Below are 17065 nucleotides of genomic sequence, written 5' to 3'. Positions count from 1 at the left end.
TCTACTCAAAATAGTTTCATTGAATCCCAATAGCCTCCAGAATAAAATATATTCCTTAACTTGGCATTCAAGATGCAAAGTAATCTGGTTCCAACCCATCTTCCCATTCTTATTTCATATTATATTCCCTTATATGAATTATATATTCCAGATAAACTATCACTGGCTATTCTTTGAACCTGACCCTCCTGCTCTCATCTCCTTGCATTCACCCAAACTATCCCCTATACCTGGAAACTTTTTCCCCCAAATCTGCTTATCAGAATCTTCATATTCCTTCAATGCTCAGTTTAGTGCCTACTTCCTCCATTAAGGTTTCCATAGTCCTCCCTCAAACTCTTCCTTTAGCCTTTTCTCCCTCTTCGAATTAGTTTTTTTAATTATGTTTATACAGTCTACATTCCTCCAACTGTAAGCTTCTTGAAGGAAAGAATTTTATTGGTTTTTTCTCTTTCTCTTTCTGTACACAAAGGGCAAATAATGTTTGTTGAATGGAATAGAATTAACAATTCCTTACATCTCTGTCATTATATATTTTGGGGTCCCTGTAAGCTCCCACATTCTCTCTTCTTTGTTCTAACAGTCTATATTCTAGGGTTCCTGCTAACTCTGACATTTATATTCTAAAGTTCTTTTTAGTTCTGTCATTCTCTATGATTAAATTAAAATTGAGAGTGCCTTACCAACCAGACTTTCATAACTATATCCATTATGTATCCTACTTTTAAAAATGACTCAAACTTGCTCTCCAAATGAGGTTCTGAATCTTACTTTAGGTGACTGGAGAGTCATCATAGTTGATATTTGAAGCAATATGACTCTGTCTAGGTTTGGGAACCACTTCACTTTCTGAACCTTCCAGATAAATTGTTGCCCTGGGTCTCAAATTATCCAATCCAACTCTTATCTGCTTTTCTAGATTTAAGGATAGGGAAATGAGGATCCTCCTCCTCCTCCTCCTCCTCCTCCTCCCCTCCTCCTCCTCCTCCCCTCCTCTTTATACATTCTAGAAAAGGGTTGAAGCTGCCAAGTGTCTTTTTGGGAAAGGAGGAAGAAGAAACATACCCCATTGCCCTTTAAGAAGGAAATCCTGCCTGTGTCAAATCCAGGGTTCAGTGTTTTGGGCTCCCCTGGATAATAGTGTTTTATTTTCCCCATCAATACCTGGCATCTTCCTAAGCATAGTACTCAGAACACAGAAGCAGAATAAATGCATATTATGCTGCATTGGATACATGTCTCTTCTCCTTATTGAAAGATTGTCAGAGTCCTGATGAAAGGATGATTTTACTTATCTTTGAATCCCCTATAGTGAAGGGCAAGGGGTCTGACACATAGTAGGAGCTCAGTAAGCATTTGTTTGATTGAATGCATAAATGGATCTCTATTTTGTTCAAACCTGAGTAAGGCAGTCTCACTGTCCAGTCCTTCCGGAAGCTCCTTCCCCCTGGGCAGGCCTCTCCAGTCCCCAGCCAGATGTTCCTCCCACAGCCCAAGAATGTGTCACTTGACTGGGAACAGGTGCTTCTCTGCAGTACAGCTTTCCCTCCCTCCCTCCTCCTCTACTCTATGCCCCTCCTCCACCATCTCCCAGCACAGACTGAGAGTCTCCTAAGGAATAAGGAGAGCCCTCCCTAGTCCCAGAAAGAATAGGGAGAGGAAGGGTGGGAGAAAAGGAAAATGAATAGAGGCTTCAATCAGCTACTACTCTAATTCAAAGCTAGTGTTGGTATCTCCTTCCTTTTTTCCTAGAATCTCCTCTGTTATTCCTTCTTCTGTTTCTGAGATTCACAAAGACAGTATTGACAGGCCCCTGCTCTCTCTGCCCAGTCTATGTTAAGGAATATATGTAATTATGCTGACATTGTGATGCTATAGGAAAAGTCTGGGCTAGGAAGTTAGAAGGCTTGAGTCCTGGTCCTGCCCTGGCTGTTAAATCACTTTGTGTTCTTGAATAGGTTATATTACCTTTCCAAGATAAAAAGATCTAAGATACTAGAAGTTAAAAGGGATCACAGAGATCTTCTAACTCAATGTCATAATTTTATAGATGAGAAAACTAGAGGCCAGGAAAATGAAATAATTTGACAAGTCACACAGGTAATGTCATGTGAGTTTTGAACCTGTGTCCTTTTACTACATTGCTTTTGTTCTTTCTATTGTATCCCACTGTCTTTAGCCCTAACAATGCATTTTCTATATTCTAAGATCTTTTGGTGCTAATGTTCCATGTTCTATTGTTCTTTGAGTTTTGAGTTTTGAACTTCCTGTCTTCTCCCCCCACCCATGGAGCAAAGGAAATTTGGAGGAGCTTGAAAATGGATTAGTGCCATTTCTTACACCCCCTATGTAAAGAGGATCACAGTAAAAATCAGCAGTCAGCATTGCAACTTGGTTGTCTAAAGAAACCTCTCTGAATCATCTTCAGGCCTCACTCAAATGCCACCTTCTCCATGGAGTATTTCATAAACCTTTCCCTTCTCTTGCTTTGCCTATCATACCAAAAGTGATCTTTCTTTTCTCTGAACAGGCCTTATAGTCTTTTGTTTGTACCTCTCTTCAAGTTCTTTTGTGTACTTTTATTATTTGCATATATCTCATTTCCACTCTACAAACTCCCTGAGAAAAGAGACTATAATTTATTCATCTTTGCACCACCTCTCCCAAAGATTAGTGAATAGGTGTTTATATTAAAGGAATGTTTGGATAGACAAGTTGATAGATTTCTAATTTAACTATTTAGTTAAATGGTTTAGTTCTCTAACTTAACTATTTAGTCAAACTATTTAGTTCTCAAAGTAAGACCCTCTACCTCCACACTACTGGGGTTTCTTTGAGTCAGTGGCATGACCATATGTCTCTCATGTAAGTATCTAGAAGATATCTTTGAACATATCATAAAATTTGATGTCCCGTCCATGTTCCAATAAAACTGATTTGGATCCCAGAGGGTATCTATGCTTCTTTGCTCCTCCATACTCAGAGGCAATATGCCACAGTGAGAGAGGAGATAGATTTGAATTCAATAGACCTGTGAGAACAATGAACAAATCATTTTCCCTCTCTGAGCTTCAATTTTCTCATCAGTAAAATGGGAATAATAATGTTTGCACTCCCTGTCTTGGAATGAAGAAATAGCTTTGAAAACCCTTAAACACTACATGAAACTGTCCATTGCATCCCTGTCTCAGGTAAAAAGTCCTTAATGGAAGGGGCTAGGATATCAATTTCTCTTTATTCATAGAGAATCCATGAACAAGACTTTAGAATACAGAACATAAAAGTTAGACAGAAGGGATTTTCGATCCAGAATTATGAAATGATTCCATCTAAAGCAACCTCTCTCATTTTTTGTAGGAAGAAATATCAAATTTCTTATACAAGGAAGGTCATACTGAGTTAGAAAAAGTAGAACCCAGCCTTATGGTTCATTTTCTTATTACATTATCTATTTTAGTAAGGTAATGAAACACGGTTTCAGAAAATTCCCCTGTGATCTTCAGAGATCAGAATCAATGCTGATCATCACCCCTGGAATAACATAGACCCCAGTCAGAAGTTTTCTCTGCATCACTGAGGCTTCCCTCCTCCAGGGGTCCCCATCACCTACCTGACCCTCCCATATATTATACTGATCAAGTTGGGCCACCTTCTCCCAGCTCTTTTCACCAGTTTTCCTAATCCTTCACTTTACAAGTAACTCAATTCTTGTTCTCCTCCTACACCCTGCAGAATGGGGCAACAGAGGGTGCTGGAGAAGGAGGAAGAAGGAAAATAGAAGAGTCTATGGATAGGACACGGACATGAAGTTAGGTCTAGGACTGGGACTCGAAATCACACCCACCTTCCAGTCGCATCCCCACAGTCAGGCACTTCTGGAAGCGGCAGTAAGGGCATCGTTTCCGCTGTGTCTTGTCAATCTTGCAATTCTGGCTCTCGGTACACGTGTAGTGTTTGTTATTCTGTACCGTGCGCTTAAAGAATCCCTGCATCCCAAGGAGATAGGGAGGGAGTTAGCACCCGAGAGTTCGGGAGGGAAGGCCAGATGAGGGAGATAGGGAAGAAAGCACCTGCGTAGAGGAGAGGCAGTTGGGACAGGATGAAGGAAGAGGCTGTGGGAGGAGGAGAGAATAAGGCGGGAAGAGGAGAGAGATTATGGGAAGAGGCGTGGGGAAAAGATTATGAGAGATGAAAGAGGACATGGAGGAGTAGGAAAAAGAATGGGGGGAAGTGCGAAAGGAGATGACAAAAGGGAGAGAATTCAGGGAGCAGAAATGTAGGAAAGGGCTTGGAGGACTGGGAAACTGGAGGGGAAAAACAAGAAAAGACTGGGGAAGAGGGAAAGGATATGGGAAAAGGGGCGAGGATCTAAGACTAAAAGGAAAGGGACCCAGGAGAAGGAAAAGATGCGGAGAGTGAGAACAGAATATATGAAGAAGAGAAAGGGAGGAAGGGACGACACAAGAAGGAAAAAAATGCTGGAGAAAGGTTTAGGGAGTGGAGAAAGAAGATGGGAAGCCAAGAGAGAAACCAAGAGGTGAGCAAAGAACGCCTAGAAATTGGAGAAAGGGTTTAGAGAGAGGACTTTGGGAGAAGTGTGGAAAGACATGGGGGAAACGATCTGGAAAAAGGGAAGGGGAACTGGAGAGAGGATTGGGGAAAGACTGTGATAAAAGACAAAGGGAGAGATCTGAGAAAGCATGGAGAGAAGGGAAAGAAGTTAATAAGAGGAATTTGGAGAGAGGCAAGATATACAAGGAAAGAGGAGAGGATATGGGGAGGGGGGAAAGATTGGGAAAGAAGATACAAGGAAGGAGTTTCCATAGTTATGGAGATTGGAAGAGGTCAGAAGGAAAGCGAGAAAGCTCAGGGTTCTCTGGAAACTGCCTTAGCTCTGGGGGGAGAAGACCCCCGGAGCAGGGAGCTGGGAAGAGAGCAGTGCGGGTATTAACGCACTATTCTAGACCAAAGAAGGGCTGTGCGAAAGACAAACCGAGAGGTTTTTGCGCAGGGACTGAAGCTTTTTCCAGGCTCGTTCCTCCGCGCGCTATCGGCACCAGAAAAAGGCTTTACTCGTAGCCCCGAGGAAAGCCTCGAGGCTGTGTGAGAGCCAGGGACAAGGAAATGACAAGGGAAGGGTCTGTGTCTCCAGGGATCTCTCTTTGATGTTGAAGGGCAAGGATCCCCCAGAACTAGCCCAGAACCTTCTAAACTGGAAGGAAGGGGACTGGAGTAGGCTCTCCTCAAATGACTTCGCAAGTCCCAGTAAATTGGTTAAGACTCGGAATGAAGCAGGTGCCCGTTTCGTACTGAATACTAGACGGGTTGACAAGGAAGACCTTGTGTCTGGTGAATCCTTAATTTATTCTTGCCTCAACCCGGGGGTGATGGGAGTCGGGTGGATTCAAAGGGCAGGGAAATTGGGACCTCGAACCACAGGACGCTGGAGAGAGGACTGAAGTCCGGGCCCTTGGGGCTCTTGGTTCTTGACCATCTATCTCACTCGGCCCCCAAGTCTCATTCAGTGAGGTTCACGAGGAAGGAGGAGCTGTCCAGGGTCAGCGCTTCTTGCGCTGTTAAGGCCAAACCCGAGTCACCTCGCTTGCCTTGTCCCGCCACAGTGCTTCCGTGACTCCCCTAAGCACCTCAAATTTATCTGGAGTGAGGTTCTCATATCAGGAAGCCCCCGTCACCTGTCGCCTTGTTTTTCTCTGCCTCAGTCCTTGACCGTGTTCTAGCCACACCCCACCCTTTCTCTGTCCCCTCCCTCTTTCTTGGGCTAATTTATCCCGAGAGCCTATTAGGGACCCGAGGTCCTGTGCTGGTCATTCCAACAGCTCAGAGCACTGGTCCTCCTCCGCCTCCCTTCCACCACGTTCTTCTCCGCCTGCCGCCCAACTCGAGGTCTGTCAGCACCCCCTTCCCTTTCCTCTTTCCTAGTTGGCCAGGTCAGATTCTCTCGGTCAACTCTAGACCGACTCAAGCTACCCAACCCACTTCCGTCAAACGACCAAAGCATCCTTTTCGTCCTCTATCTTTTCCCCATCGACCCGGGTCAGTTAGCTGACTGCCCTTTGGTCCTTTCTACTGCTTCTTGAGGGTCCTCATCTCTCTCCTTCCCCATTCCTGGCCACCTTGGCCAGAGATCCTGTGTCATTGTGCTGCTTGGTGGTCAACCCCCCCCCCCCAGTCCTTTGCTGAAGTTCCCTGTCAGTGACCTCTCCAGAACGCCCCTAGGTCTTTCCCCTGAGTCCAATCGAATCCCCCTTCGTCTGGCGGTTGGCCTGCGGCTCACCTTACAGCTCTCGCAGGTGAGCAGTCCATAGTGGTACCCGGACACCTTGTCCCCGCACACCGGGCAAAGCTCGTCCAGATCCTCGTCGTACGAATAGTCCATGCCCTCGGCGGCTGCCTGGGGAGTGGGGGTGGACAGGGGGGCAGAGAGGGGGAGAGGAGAGAATAGAAAGGGAAGAGTCACCACAGAGATCACAGGCAGCCCAGGGACTGAGGTACAGAATAGGGAAGGGGCAGGGGGCCGGCGGCGCAGCAGAGCCAGGCGTGGCCCAGGGTTATGGCGGAGCCTTTCTAGAGCCCGCAGCGCCCTGGAGAAACCAGCTTTCCCCCGAGGTGGGGGTCCCCCCCTTCTCCCGACTCTCCCACCCCGGGGGTGGCTGGCGGGGCACGCAGTCTAAGGGGACTCAAACTCTGGGTTCGGGGACCCAGTAACCAGAGGCAGCACAGCACAGGCCCTGGCCTTGATCCATGGCGGGAGGATAGCCAGTGCCGTCGAGGTAGAAGTTTGCAACCCAATGCGGTTCTCTGGTAACAAAACTTTCCCACGACCGAGTCAAGCGCTCCAGGTCTAGATGAGGACCAGTTACCTGGAAGGAGAGACTGGAAGGGGAAAGGGAGAGACTATGAGGGAAGACAGGTCTTGAAATCTTGGCAAAACAGAATGGGTGCTGGTTTTGGCGAGACCCGGGGCAGAGAGAGTGACAGTGCAAAGAAACAGTAGGAGGAATGATCTACGGGTAGATCCAGAACAGAGATAGAGACCTCGGGGGAGACCCAGAAGGGAGTCAGTGCAGGTTCTGAAACAGAGGCTGGGGGAGGTAGAGACAGATATTACTAAGGATAACGGAGAAATAATCAAACGAAGACATACACACACACACACACACAATCAGAGATGGAGACTCAGAAGTTACAAACACCGAAATCTGAACCCAGATAGAGATGCCGAAGCGGAAAAATTGAAACAGAGGACGATCCAGAGCAGATCGCGGGGAGAGGCCCAGCCTCGTTGTCCCGGATTCAGAGACTAGGGCTGACTGATGCTAAGACCCCAAGAGAGACAGAGACCAAAGAATGGCTACGAAGACAGAAATAAATCCAAGCAGAGTCAGGGAGAGCGAGACTCCCAACAGGGATGAGAGTTAGAAGTCTACAGAGGCATAGACACTGAGAGAAACTGAGGCGTAAGAAAGACGCACAGCAATGGGAGAAAGGCAGAGAGACCTAGGGCCTGGGAGAGGCACCTGAAACAAAATTATAGAGACGAGAAAGGACAGCCAACGGAAGAATGGAAATGGAAATGAAGACGGAGACTCAGCAGAGACTGGAACCGAGGACCCAAAACAGGAGCGCGGCTCTAGGCAGAGACAGGGCGGGGAGAGAGTCAGGGATAGCGACCCAAGGCTGGCAACGGAGACAGAGAAGCAGAAACAAAGGCAAAAGAGACAGAAACAGAGACTTGAAGAGAGAAGTGGGCATTGAAGAAAGGCTTAGAAACGCAGAAAGAGAGACGTGAGGGGTTAGCAAGCGAGATTCAGAAAGAGACACGCGATAGAAATGTAAGATAACGGGGAGAGGCAGAGATCATATTCACAGAGACACGACGTCCTGAAGCAGTAGAGTCGGGGGGAAGGAAATGGAAAAAAGAGACAGAAGCATGGAAAAGGAGGTATGGAAACAACGGACTCAGACAAACAGATGGAGGCAGAGACACACCGAGATACTGACCAGAGAGACATCCCGAGGCGCACAGAGACAGGGAGAAAGAGACAACCTGAAGCAGGTATCCAGAGAGACGCTCAAAAATATTACCTGCAGAGACAAACACAGGCACGGAGAGACCCTGACAAGGAGAGAGACAGAGACAGAGACAGAGCCCTACAATTGCAGCAAAGACGAGGGCAGAGTCAGAAAGCTCGTCCGCCTTGGAAGGACTCTTCCCTGGAATCCCCGCAGCTGGGGCCCTGAAGGTAGTGGGAAGCTGGGTGAGCCCGAGATTCACCCGCCCCGTCCCGGTATATCCCACCCCCCCGCCCGACCCCAGCCCCAGCCTGCCTCCTCTTCTATCTCCGTGGCCCTGTGGGGCTCCTGGGCCCTCTCCCTCGTGGGGTCATAGGCGCTGGGACCCACCTGCCCAGACGAACACCGGCCGGCTATAAGCCGCACCCCGTCCGTCCGCACCAAGGCTCAGCTCCGGGGAGAGTCAGCTCCGCGGTGCTGACAGCCCCTGGGGGCGGGGGCGCTGGGCTCTCCTGGGCGGCTTCCATCTGGGGAGCTCTTCTCCGCCCCCCGGCCCCGGCCTCCGCTTCCTCCTCAGAGGGGGGAGGGGGGAAACCTACCGAATACACACGCCTCTACATATAAGCTGCCACATTACTGCCCACAGCGACCCCCATTTTCAGAAGAGCTTTCAATGACTGGAGACCGTGATTCTTCGCGGCAGGGGAGCCCCCAGATTTCTGTTGCAAATGGAGATTCTTGGCATGTCTCATACACCTGTAAATACGGTATTCCTTTTCTAGCTAGCTTTAGAAAGCATGGGCTGGGGTACCAGATTCACCGACCTCACGCCCTCCCTCTACTTAGTACCTAAGCCCTGTGTAATCTTGGGCAAGTCTTTTAATCATTTTGGATCCTGTTTTCTCCTCTGAAAACAAAATGATTGTCAGACGACATGATTTCTAAGATATCTTCTAGTTCCAAGTTCTATGTTCTAAGATCTAACACTCGATGTTCTAAGATCTCTCTTTCGTCTCTGGCTTCCATGTTCTTAAAGGTTCTTTTCAGTTTTAACACTCCACGTTTTCATGTCCCTTTCAGTTCTCTCATATTGTAAATGTTAAGAACCCTCTCAATCTTAATAATCTAGGTTCCAAGGTCTCTTCCCATATTCCGTCCTAAGAGTCTCTCTCTGGGTTGAAGCCCTCAATCTTGCTGCCTGCACTTTCCTCCTCCTCCCTTTCTATTTGTGGCCGAGAAAACTGGGGGTACTCAAAGATTCGATGCTCAAGCATCTGGGGGAAGACTCAGACTTCCCAGTTTCACCTTTGAGAAAAAAGAAGAAAGTGAAAACCCCATCAGTTTATGCTCTTAACAAGCACAAATAGTCTCTGGACTGTTTGCGAGCCCGATTTAGAGTAAAGAAAGGGGTGTTAATGGATTCTTGATTTAGTTTGGTTTGGTAGTTTTTGTTCCTAAGCTTTCTTCATCATTTATTCAGTTCTGAGGGAGGGATCTGAGACCAATTGGGGTGATAAAGTGGATGGAGACACACCCCAAACTGCAGGGTGAAGAAGGTAAGACATCAGAACGGGGGGAAATGTTCCCAGCTCAAATTTCATTCCTAGATACTTCAACCCCCCAAAAAAAGTATCCCCAGGACTCAAAAAAGCCCATAACTGAATACTTTGGGAAATGATTCTACAAGCATTTGATGAGAAGGTTGGTAAGAGGCTGATAGGAAGGAGGGAGAGATCCTAGCATAACAACAAAAACACTTTGCATATCTATACTGGTTGAGATCACCAACAGGTCACTTTTAGCCTCTTTGTGCCTCTGTTACCTCATCTGTAAAATGGGGAGGATTGAAATAAATGATCTTTCCAACTCTAATAGTCTACACAGACTATTTCCCTTCTTTCAAGCTCCCTTGCTTTATCTTTATAATAGGTATACACTGCCAATTTCCCAATCCTGCTAGGAGGGAAAAACTTTGTCAATCTTAAAAAGCTAGAGACGTGAATTATTGTTATTCAACTAAAAGTGAAAGAAGTGGTAGTTAGAAGTCTGACCTTAGCTTCAGAAAGACCTGCGATGAAGCCCCTACTCTTACCTATTCAGAGAGCGGTATCGAATGCCTCTATTCCAGGTTCTAAATTATAGAAGGGTTGCTGATTTGCATACGTGGAGAGAGTGTCCACACCGGGATTTCCAGAATTTAGGTAGACGTACACAAAATAAACAAATCACTTAATCTCGTTTACCTCAGTTTCCACATCTGTAAAATGAGTTGGAGAAGAAAATGGCAAATCACTCCAGTATCTTTGCCAAGAAAACACCAAATAGGGTCAGGAAGAATCTACAGGACTGAAACGATTCAAAAGCAAAATATACAGATACCAGTATGTGTGTGCGTGTGTGTGTTTATACACACATTATGTACATACAGACAACATACACATGACTTTATATTTTCAACAAATACTTATTAAAAGTCTTTAGTATGCTGCTTGCTGTGTCCCAACCGGGGAAGATATCAAATGTAGCTAAAGAATGATTTCATTTGCGCTTCCCCATAAGCCTCTCTGATGGTATCACTGGGGGGGGGGGGGGGGGGGGAGGTGAATTATCCCCATTTCACAGAGGAGAAAACTAGACCCCATAGAAGAGAAGGAAGTGATGGAGAGCTAACGAACGTGTTGGGGTTCGAATCCACTCCTAACATCTGCTCTTTTCACTACTCCTGGCTGTCCTAAACGTACACCCACACCCACACCCACCCCGCCCAGGGAAGACTTCCTTCTCTGGAGGTCCAGGGAGACCTTGCAGGTGAAGAATGTCCTCTCCTTCCCTTGGCCTAGAGAAGAAAGGGGTTCTGGAAGCGGGGGCGGGGGGGCAGGAGTTCGGCTAAGCAAGGCCTAGACCTCCTGCCGCTCTGGGTTCGGGGTACCTCCCCTCAAACCTCAGGGAGAGAGCGCGGTGGAAGAGGAAAGCTCTCTTCACAGACTCGGGCGTGCGCGCATCCGCGACGCGGGCAATGTCTAAGTCTAAGAGCCGCTCCATGCGTGGCGGCCCCGAAGCTCCTTCCTCCGGCTTCCCCACCCACACTCGGGATGTGGAGGACAGTCTGGTTTGTTTTGAAAGTCCCTGTCTGGATACAGCGCTTCTAGCCTCAATGAGACCCCCGGTAGGGAGGCGCAGGAGGCACCCCCATTCCACTGATGGAGAAGAGGAGGCCAGGAGAAGATCAGGAGCTAGCTCATGTAGACCATAAGGCGGTGAAGAGAAGGCTCAATGGCTCGGATAGCCCTGGGCCAGAATCGAGACCCGCTTCTCAAATTCCTAGACCTCTTTGGACTCGATTTCCTTCTTTGATGAATAATAATAGCAAGAAAATAATTAGTGTTTATAGGGAGCGTTAGGATTTGCAGAGTGCTTTGCATATTTTTAAAGAATTGATTTTCACAACTCTCACGACAGAGGCAGCGCGCTGATCCTTAACCCCACTTGTCAAAGAAACTGAGGTGGAAAGAAGTGGCGAGGCTTGCTCCGGTCCCCCGTCAGTGAGTACAAGAGTGTGTCCAGCGCCTCACGGGCTGATTCAGCACCCCAGAAAAGAGTTAGGACATCTCGCTTGGAAAGCGCGGCCAGAGTTAAGGGTCCTGGGGCAGACACCACCGAAGGGAGCTAAAGAGAAACACTCGGCTTTCACTAAGGACCGATGTCACAGGCTCGAGGATTCTGGCCGCAGCCAGAGACCAGACCGGAGAGCAAGCGCGGCCACTTATGGATGCCACCGGATCAAGAGGTCCAGCAGATTCCTCCTTGCGGCAGCTTCTCCTGAACAGGGGTGGGGAGAGAGTTAGCCCCCCCCCCCCCCATGCTTTTCTGGGCTTTGTTTAGACGGAAATAGAAAATTTGGGACATGGAGGGGTTGTGGGAGAGCAGGAGGTATTCAGCAGTCTGGGTCCAGGTGAATCCTGAGCCTGATCCCTGAATCCCACTCCCAACAATTGATCGTTCTCTTTCATTTGAGATCAGAAGAGAACCTATGCCTAGCATGTGGAACCCCCTGAGCAGCCAGCCTCTGTCTCTATCTCTCCATCTCTCTGTCTCTGTCTCTCTCTGTCTCTCTGTCTCTCTGTCTCTCTCTGTCTCTGTCTCTCTCTCTCTCTCTCTCTCTCTCTCTCTCTCTCACACACACACACACACACACACACACACACACACACACACAGACTCCTTGAGAATAGGAGGTATCTCGTTTTGTCTTTTCCATTGTTTAGAAAACAGTTTGGTACAAAGTGGAACTTCATAAATGCTTCCTGAAAGATAGAACACTAGACACAGAGAGGCAGCTATAGATGGATACTTAGGGATACATATGAAGGCATGGATGCAGACAAGCACCTACATAGACACAAACCTTGACAAATAGATACACGGAGAAATAGAAACACAGGCAGACAGATACATAAACACGGGTGACACACAGATACAGTCAGATACAGATGCACAATCACCGGCACAGAGACAGAGGCTTATACTCCCAGTGATTGACAGACACCTGGGCACATGGCTAGGGACACCCAGATCTTAGATGCATTAATAGCCCTATGCATACAAAATCACTGTTAGACACAGATGCACACAGAGACACCAAGACAGACATACAATCCAGAAGATATAGATAGATACATAGACACACTCACTGATATAGAAATTTATCTCCCACCCCACAATGAAAGGAAGCACAAAATTAGAACCCTGGAAAGAGGTTTATGAGGACAGAAAGAAAGGAGAGATCTGGGGCTCAGGAATACCCCATGCTACACTCAAATCCATTCCCTTACCACCAATACTTCCCAGGAAGTATCTTTTGTGGCACAATGCTCTATGGCACAAGGTCTTGCTTGTTCATGTTGGCAGCAATGGGAACTTGGTGGCAGGTAAATAGTAATAATAGGCCAACCTTTAATGGAGGTGGGGACAGAAAAGTACAAAAGATGCTGCCTCTCTCAATGGAGTTAGGTTAGGAAGCAGGAGAATGTCCAGTATTCCAGATTATGGGCATTGGTAGGATGTTAGAATGGGAAAGTTATAATGGAGAGTGTTAGAGCTAGAAAGATTTTAGCATATTAAGTATTAAAGTTGGAATGGACTTGGACATCATGGAATTCAATCCCATCACCTTAAAGGTGAGAAAACTGAGGTCTACAGAGTGAAGGGACTCATGGTTGCACAATTAGTAGACCTGGACCTAGAGCCTAAGTCTTCTGCCAGCTCCACTGATGCTCCCTCCATTCCATAAAACACTACACACACACACACACACACACACACATACACACACACACACATACACAAACACACACACACACACACACACACACACACACACACAAAACACACCACCACCACCACCACCACCATATGATGCCACAGCACTCTAGCTTGAAGAGGTTGCTCATCATTTGATCAAATGCTTGATTAGGGCATGGGGGAAGGTGGGGAGAGGGCCTGCCCTATGGACTCTTTTTGGAAAGAAAGGGAACAAACAAAATATAGACCTTTTTGAGGTGTTGTGGTACAGCAGATTCAATACTAGACTTAGAGAAAAGGGGACTTGAATTCAAATTCCTCCTCAGCCACTTAAGTTTTCTGATCCTGGGGAAGTCACTTCTCTATGACTCAGTTTTCTCATCTGCAAAACAGGGTCACTGAACTCGACGACTTCTAAGGTCCTTTCTAGTTCTAAACCCATGATCCTATTATTCTGGGGGTACCGAGGAAGGTTACCTGGGGATGACATAGGGTAGTCTCAAATTCTCTTTTCATATTCTTCTGCCCCAAACCCAATGCAACTTCAACAATAATAAATCAGATTTCTATGGTACTCGAAGGTTTACAAAAGCCCTTTCCTTACAACTGTCCTGTTCAGTAAAGACTGCAAGTATTCTTCTCCCCATCTTACAGAGGGGGGTACTTGAAGCTCAGAAGGGAAGTGATTTCTTCAGTTCCTGAAGTCAAAGGAGAAGGGAAGAGGCCCTTAGTCTTAGAGTCAAGTAGAGATTGACTCCCTTCTTCCTTCTTTCCAGTTTTAGTTCAGTCCCAAACAGAAACACCCAAATCCTAAGGGGCTCAAGTGCTACAGATAGGAGCAGCCTCCAGAATGGCTAAAATAAGTCATCTTGAGAGAGAGAGGGAACTCCCAGACCCAAATACATTCATAAAGTATAGTGTATGCAGACACACATGCAAACGAGATATGTGCATAGATACACAGTGAAAACTGAAAGGGACATTAGTAAACCAATTCTTAACTGGGCCCTGAGCACAAAACCAAGAGGAAACTACCCCCCGGCCATGATTGCTGCCCTGAGAAGGAGACTACAGTCTGTTTCCAGGCCCTCCTTCTTCCAAGGGGCCCTGACTGGGCATTGGCTGCTGTCCAGGAGCCAGTGTCTCTCCCAGCTGATATCTCCCCACCTGACCAATGCCAATAATTGTTCCTACCCCCCAATATTTCAACTGTCTTCTATTTCTGAATGGAGATAGCAAAGCTAATGGAAACAGACAGTGGACTTAAAATATAGAAAAGCATGGCTTTGAATTTGAGCTCTCAAATGGAATCCTTGGGTGATCCTAAGTCAATAATTTCCCTTCAATGAGTCTCAGTTTCCTCATCTATTAAATGGGAAGACTTACATTGCCTACATCAAAGGGAAAGCACTTTGTAAATCTTAAAGCACAGAAATCAAAGTTTTTCCCCCCTTGGACACCCCACCATCATACCCTTTAAGAAGAATTTGGATCCCCTGACTACCCTCAATACCCCCAACCCAGGCCTCTACAGTGAAGGCCAAAGCCAGGCCCGCGGCCTTGTCTCAGTCAGTATAGATCCGTTACTTACTGGAAGCAGGGGCGCCTCTTGCAGGGCTCGGGGGCCGACTGGCCGGACAGACAGACAGGCCAGAGCTGGGGCCGTGACTGGTTTGTGGGTAAGGCGCAGGGAGCTCCCTCACGCCGGCAGGATGGGTGGGTGGGTGCTGGCTGCTGGCCCTGTCCTGGCCGTCTTTCTCCTCCTCCAGCTCCTTCCCTCCCATCTAGGGTTGGGGGGGGCATAGGAGGGAGGCCCCCGCCTGAGGCCCAATCAAGTGTCTCATTGGTTTCTGCACACACGTGATATGCTGTCTCTTCATTTTTTCTTAGGAGAAAAAAATAATAATAAGAGGACGGTGGGCTGGGGGATAGGTGGGGGGACTAGGCCCAGGGGAAAAGGCATCTAATGTTCCCCAGGGTGGAGGGTAGATAAGGGGATCTTGGTTGTCAATTAAGCCAAAGACAGATGTGGGTGGGAGGCAACTCATGGGGGGGGGGGGAGGAAAGAGAGCCACAAACTTCACTGGGGAGGAAAGCAGCTCATTATTGAGGTGGGAAGGCTGAGGGCCAACCTGATTTATGGGCCCATCCTCCACAGCCTACAGGGCTTCTTGGCCTCTCCAGCCTCTAATCCCTACTTGGCCTGTGGGGTCTTGGCCTGGGGACCTAGTCTGACTCCCAAGGGACACAGAGAAAGGAGTAAGCATAGAATGGGGTACTAGATGGGCCTGCTAAAAGGTTTTTATAGTATGTATCTAGCTAGGGGAATCATGAGGCAGGGGAGTGGATGGCATGACCTTAAGAGGACAGCTTTCCTTCTCCCACTTTCCCAAAGTTCTGGAGGCAGATTTTAGTCTAACAGAGAAGAAAAAAATCCTTAACAATGAGAGTTTTCCAAAAACAGAATGAGCTGCCTTGGAAGAGAATAATGACTTTTATTTCTACAGTGCTTTAAAGTTTTCTGAGTATTTCCTCACTTTGTGAGGGAAGTAGAGCATTATAATTTTAAACAGATGGAAAACTGCGGCATTAAGTGACATGAATAGGTCACCCAGCTAAAAAGTGTCAAAGTCAGTACTTAAATGAAGTTTCAATCCTTTAAGTAGAGGCCAGATGACCACTTGTCAGGGTAGAGGAAATTCCCATTCAAGTATTGGCTGAAGTCCTTCCCTTCTCTGAGATCTCAGGATATTATGATTCCTTCCATAATAACTCTCATTTCTACAATAGTTTAAGAATTTATGTATTAAGTGTTTATTATTGGTTGATTGATTGCTCTATACGGTGCTTTCTTTGGAAGAATTCTATGTTATTGGTAGGATAATACCACAGACAATTGAGGAGCTGGAAGGGATCTTCTAGAATAGACCATTTTCCAGAGTGGACCTTCATTTGACAGACAAGGCAGCAAAAACCTAAAGAGATTAGATGATTTGGCTCAAGTTGCTAAAGCAGAGCTGGAATATTCTTTTTCTTTTTTTAAAAAAACTACATTATCAATAAATTGCATTTATTAAAGAGGTCTCATTTATCCAGCATAATGGGAAAATGAAAAAATTATTTCTCCAAGCAAATCATTCATAAACTGAACCTTGTCCCTTCAATTAATCAATAATTATATGTCAAATAGGTATATTTAGTATCTGTGTATGTTGTGTAGTATTCTATGTTAAAGGTTAGAAAATTTGGAGATGTCATAAGTCTTTGCTCTTTTAGAATATATTGTCTGGGGTTGGCAGGGGTGATAACAAACACAGTTGTACTATACAAGGAGGCATGGTACAATCATGAATAAATGAGACTGGAGAAAGGTGGGGAGGAAAGGATTAGAGATGGTTTAGATTAGAGATGGAGTTGGAAAAGATAGGTAGGAACTCAACATGAAACTATTTTTTATTTTAACCAATTTGATGAAAATCATCTTCAAAAAAGTTCCATACTTACATTATTTAAAAGAATAGACATCAAAATATAAAATAGATAAATTTGATTTTATATATATATATTTTTTAATTTAGGCAGTAGGGTTAAGTGACTTGCCCAAGGTCACACAGCTAGGCAATTAAGTGTCTGAGGTTAGATTTTTAATTCAGGTCCTCCTGATTCCAGGGTCCATGCTCTATCCTCTGCACCACCTAGCTGCCCCTGATTATATAAAATTAAAATAAAA

The 17065-nt window shown here is 46.4% G+C and overlaps 1 protein-coding gene across 2 annotated transcripts in view; it reads right to left on the bottom strand.

Moving 5' to 3' along the window:
• The window catches only part of NR5A1 (nuclear receptor subfamily 5 group A member 1), a 47658-nt gene extending 32553 nt beyond the window's left edge, over positions 1-15105 (bottom strand). Inside the window, exons 1-4 of one of the 2 annotated variants that reach the window (XM_074211602.1) lie at positions 14927-15105; positions 8425-10291; positions 6296-6894; positions 3845-3986 (exon numbers count right to left, since the gene is read on the bottom strand). In XM_074211602.1, coding sequence (XP_074067703.1) covers positions 3845-3986; positions 6296-6397 — 244 coding nt within the window. In that variant the 5' untranslated portion in view covers positions 6398-6894; positions 8425-10291; positions 14927-15105. The remainder of the gene's footprint in view (positions 1-3844; positions 3987-6295; positions 6895-8424; positions 10292-14926) is intronic. The other variant, XM_074211603.1, reaches the window with a different exon arrangement.
• Positions 15106-17065: the final 1960 nt, after the last annotated feature.

This window comes from Macrotis lagotis, chromosome 1 (genome assembly GCF_037893015.1).
Source record: "Macrotis lagotis isolate mMagLag1 chromosome 1, bilby.v1.9.chrom.fasta, whole genome shotgun sequence".
Classification (NCBI taxonomy): domain Eukaryota; kingdom Metazoa; phylum Chordata; class Mammalia; order Peramelemorphia; family Peramelidae; genus Macrotis; species Macrotis lagotis.
Note: the sequence above shows the minus strand (reverse complement) of the source record. Positions and strands in the feature narration are given on the sequence as shown.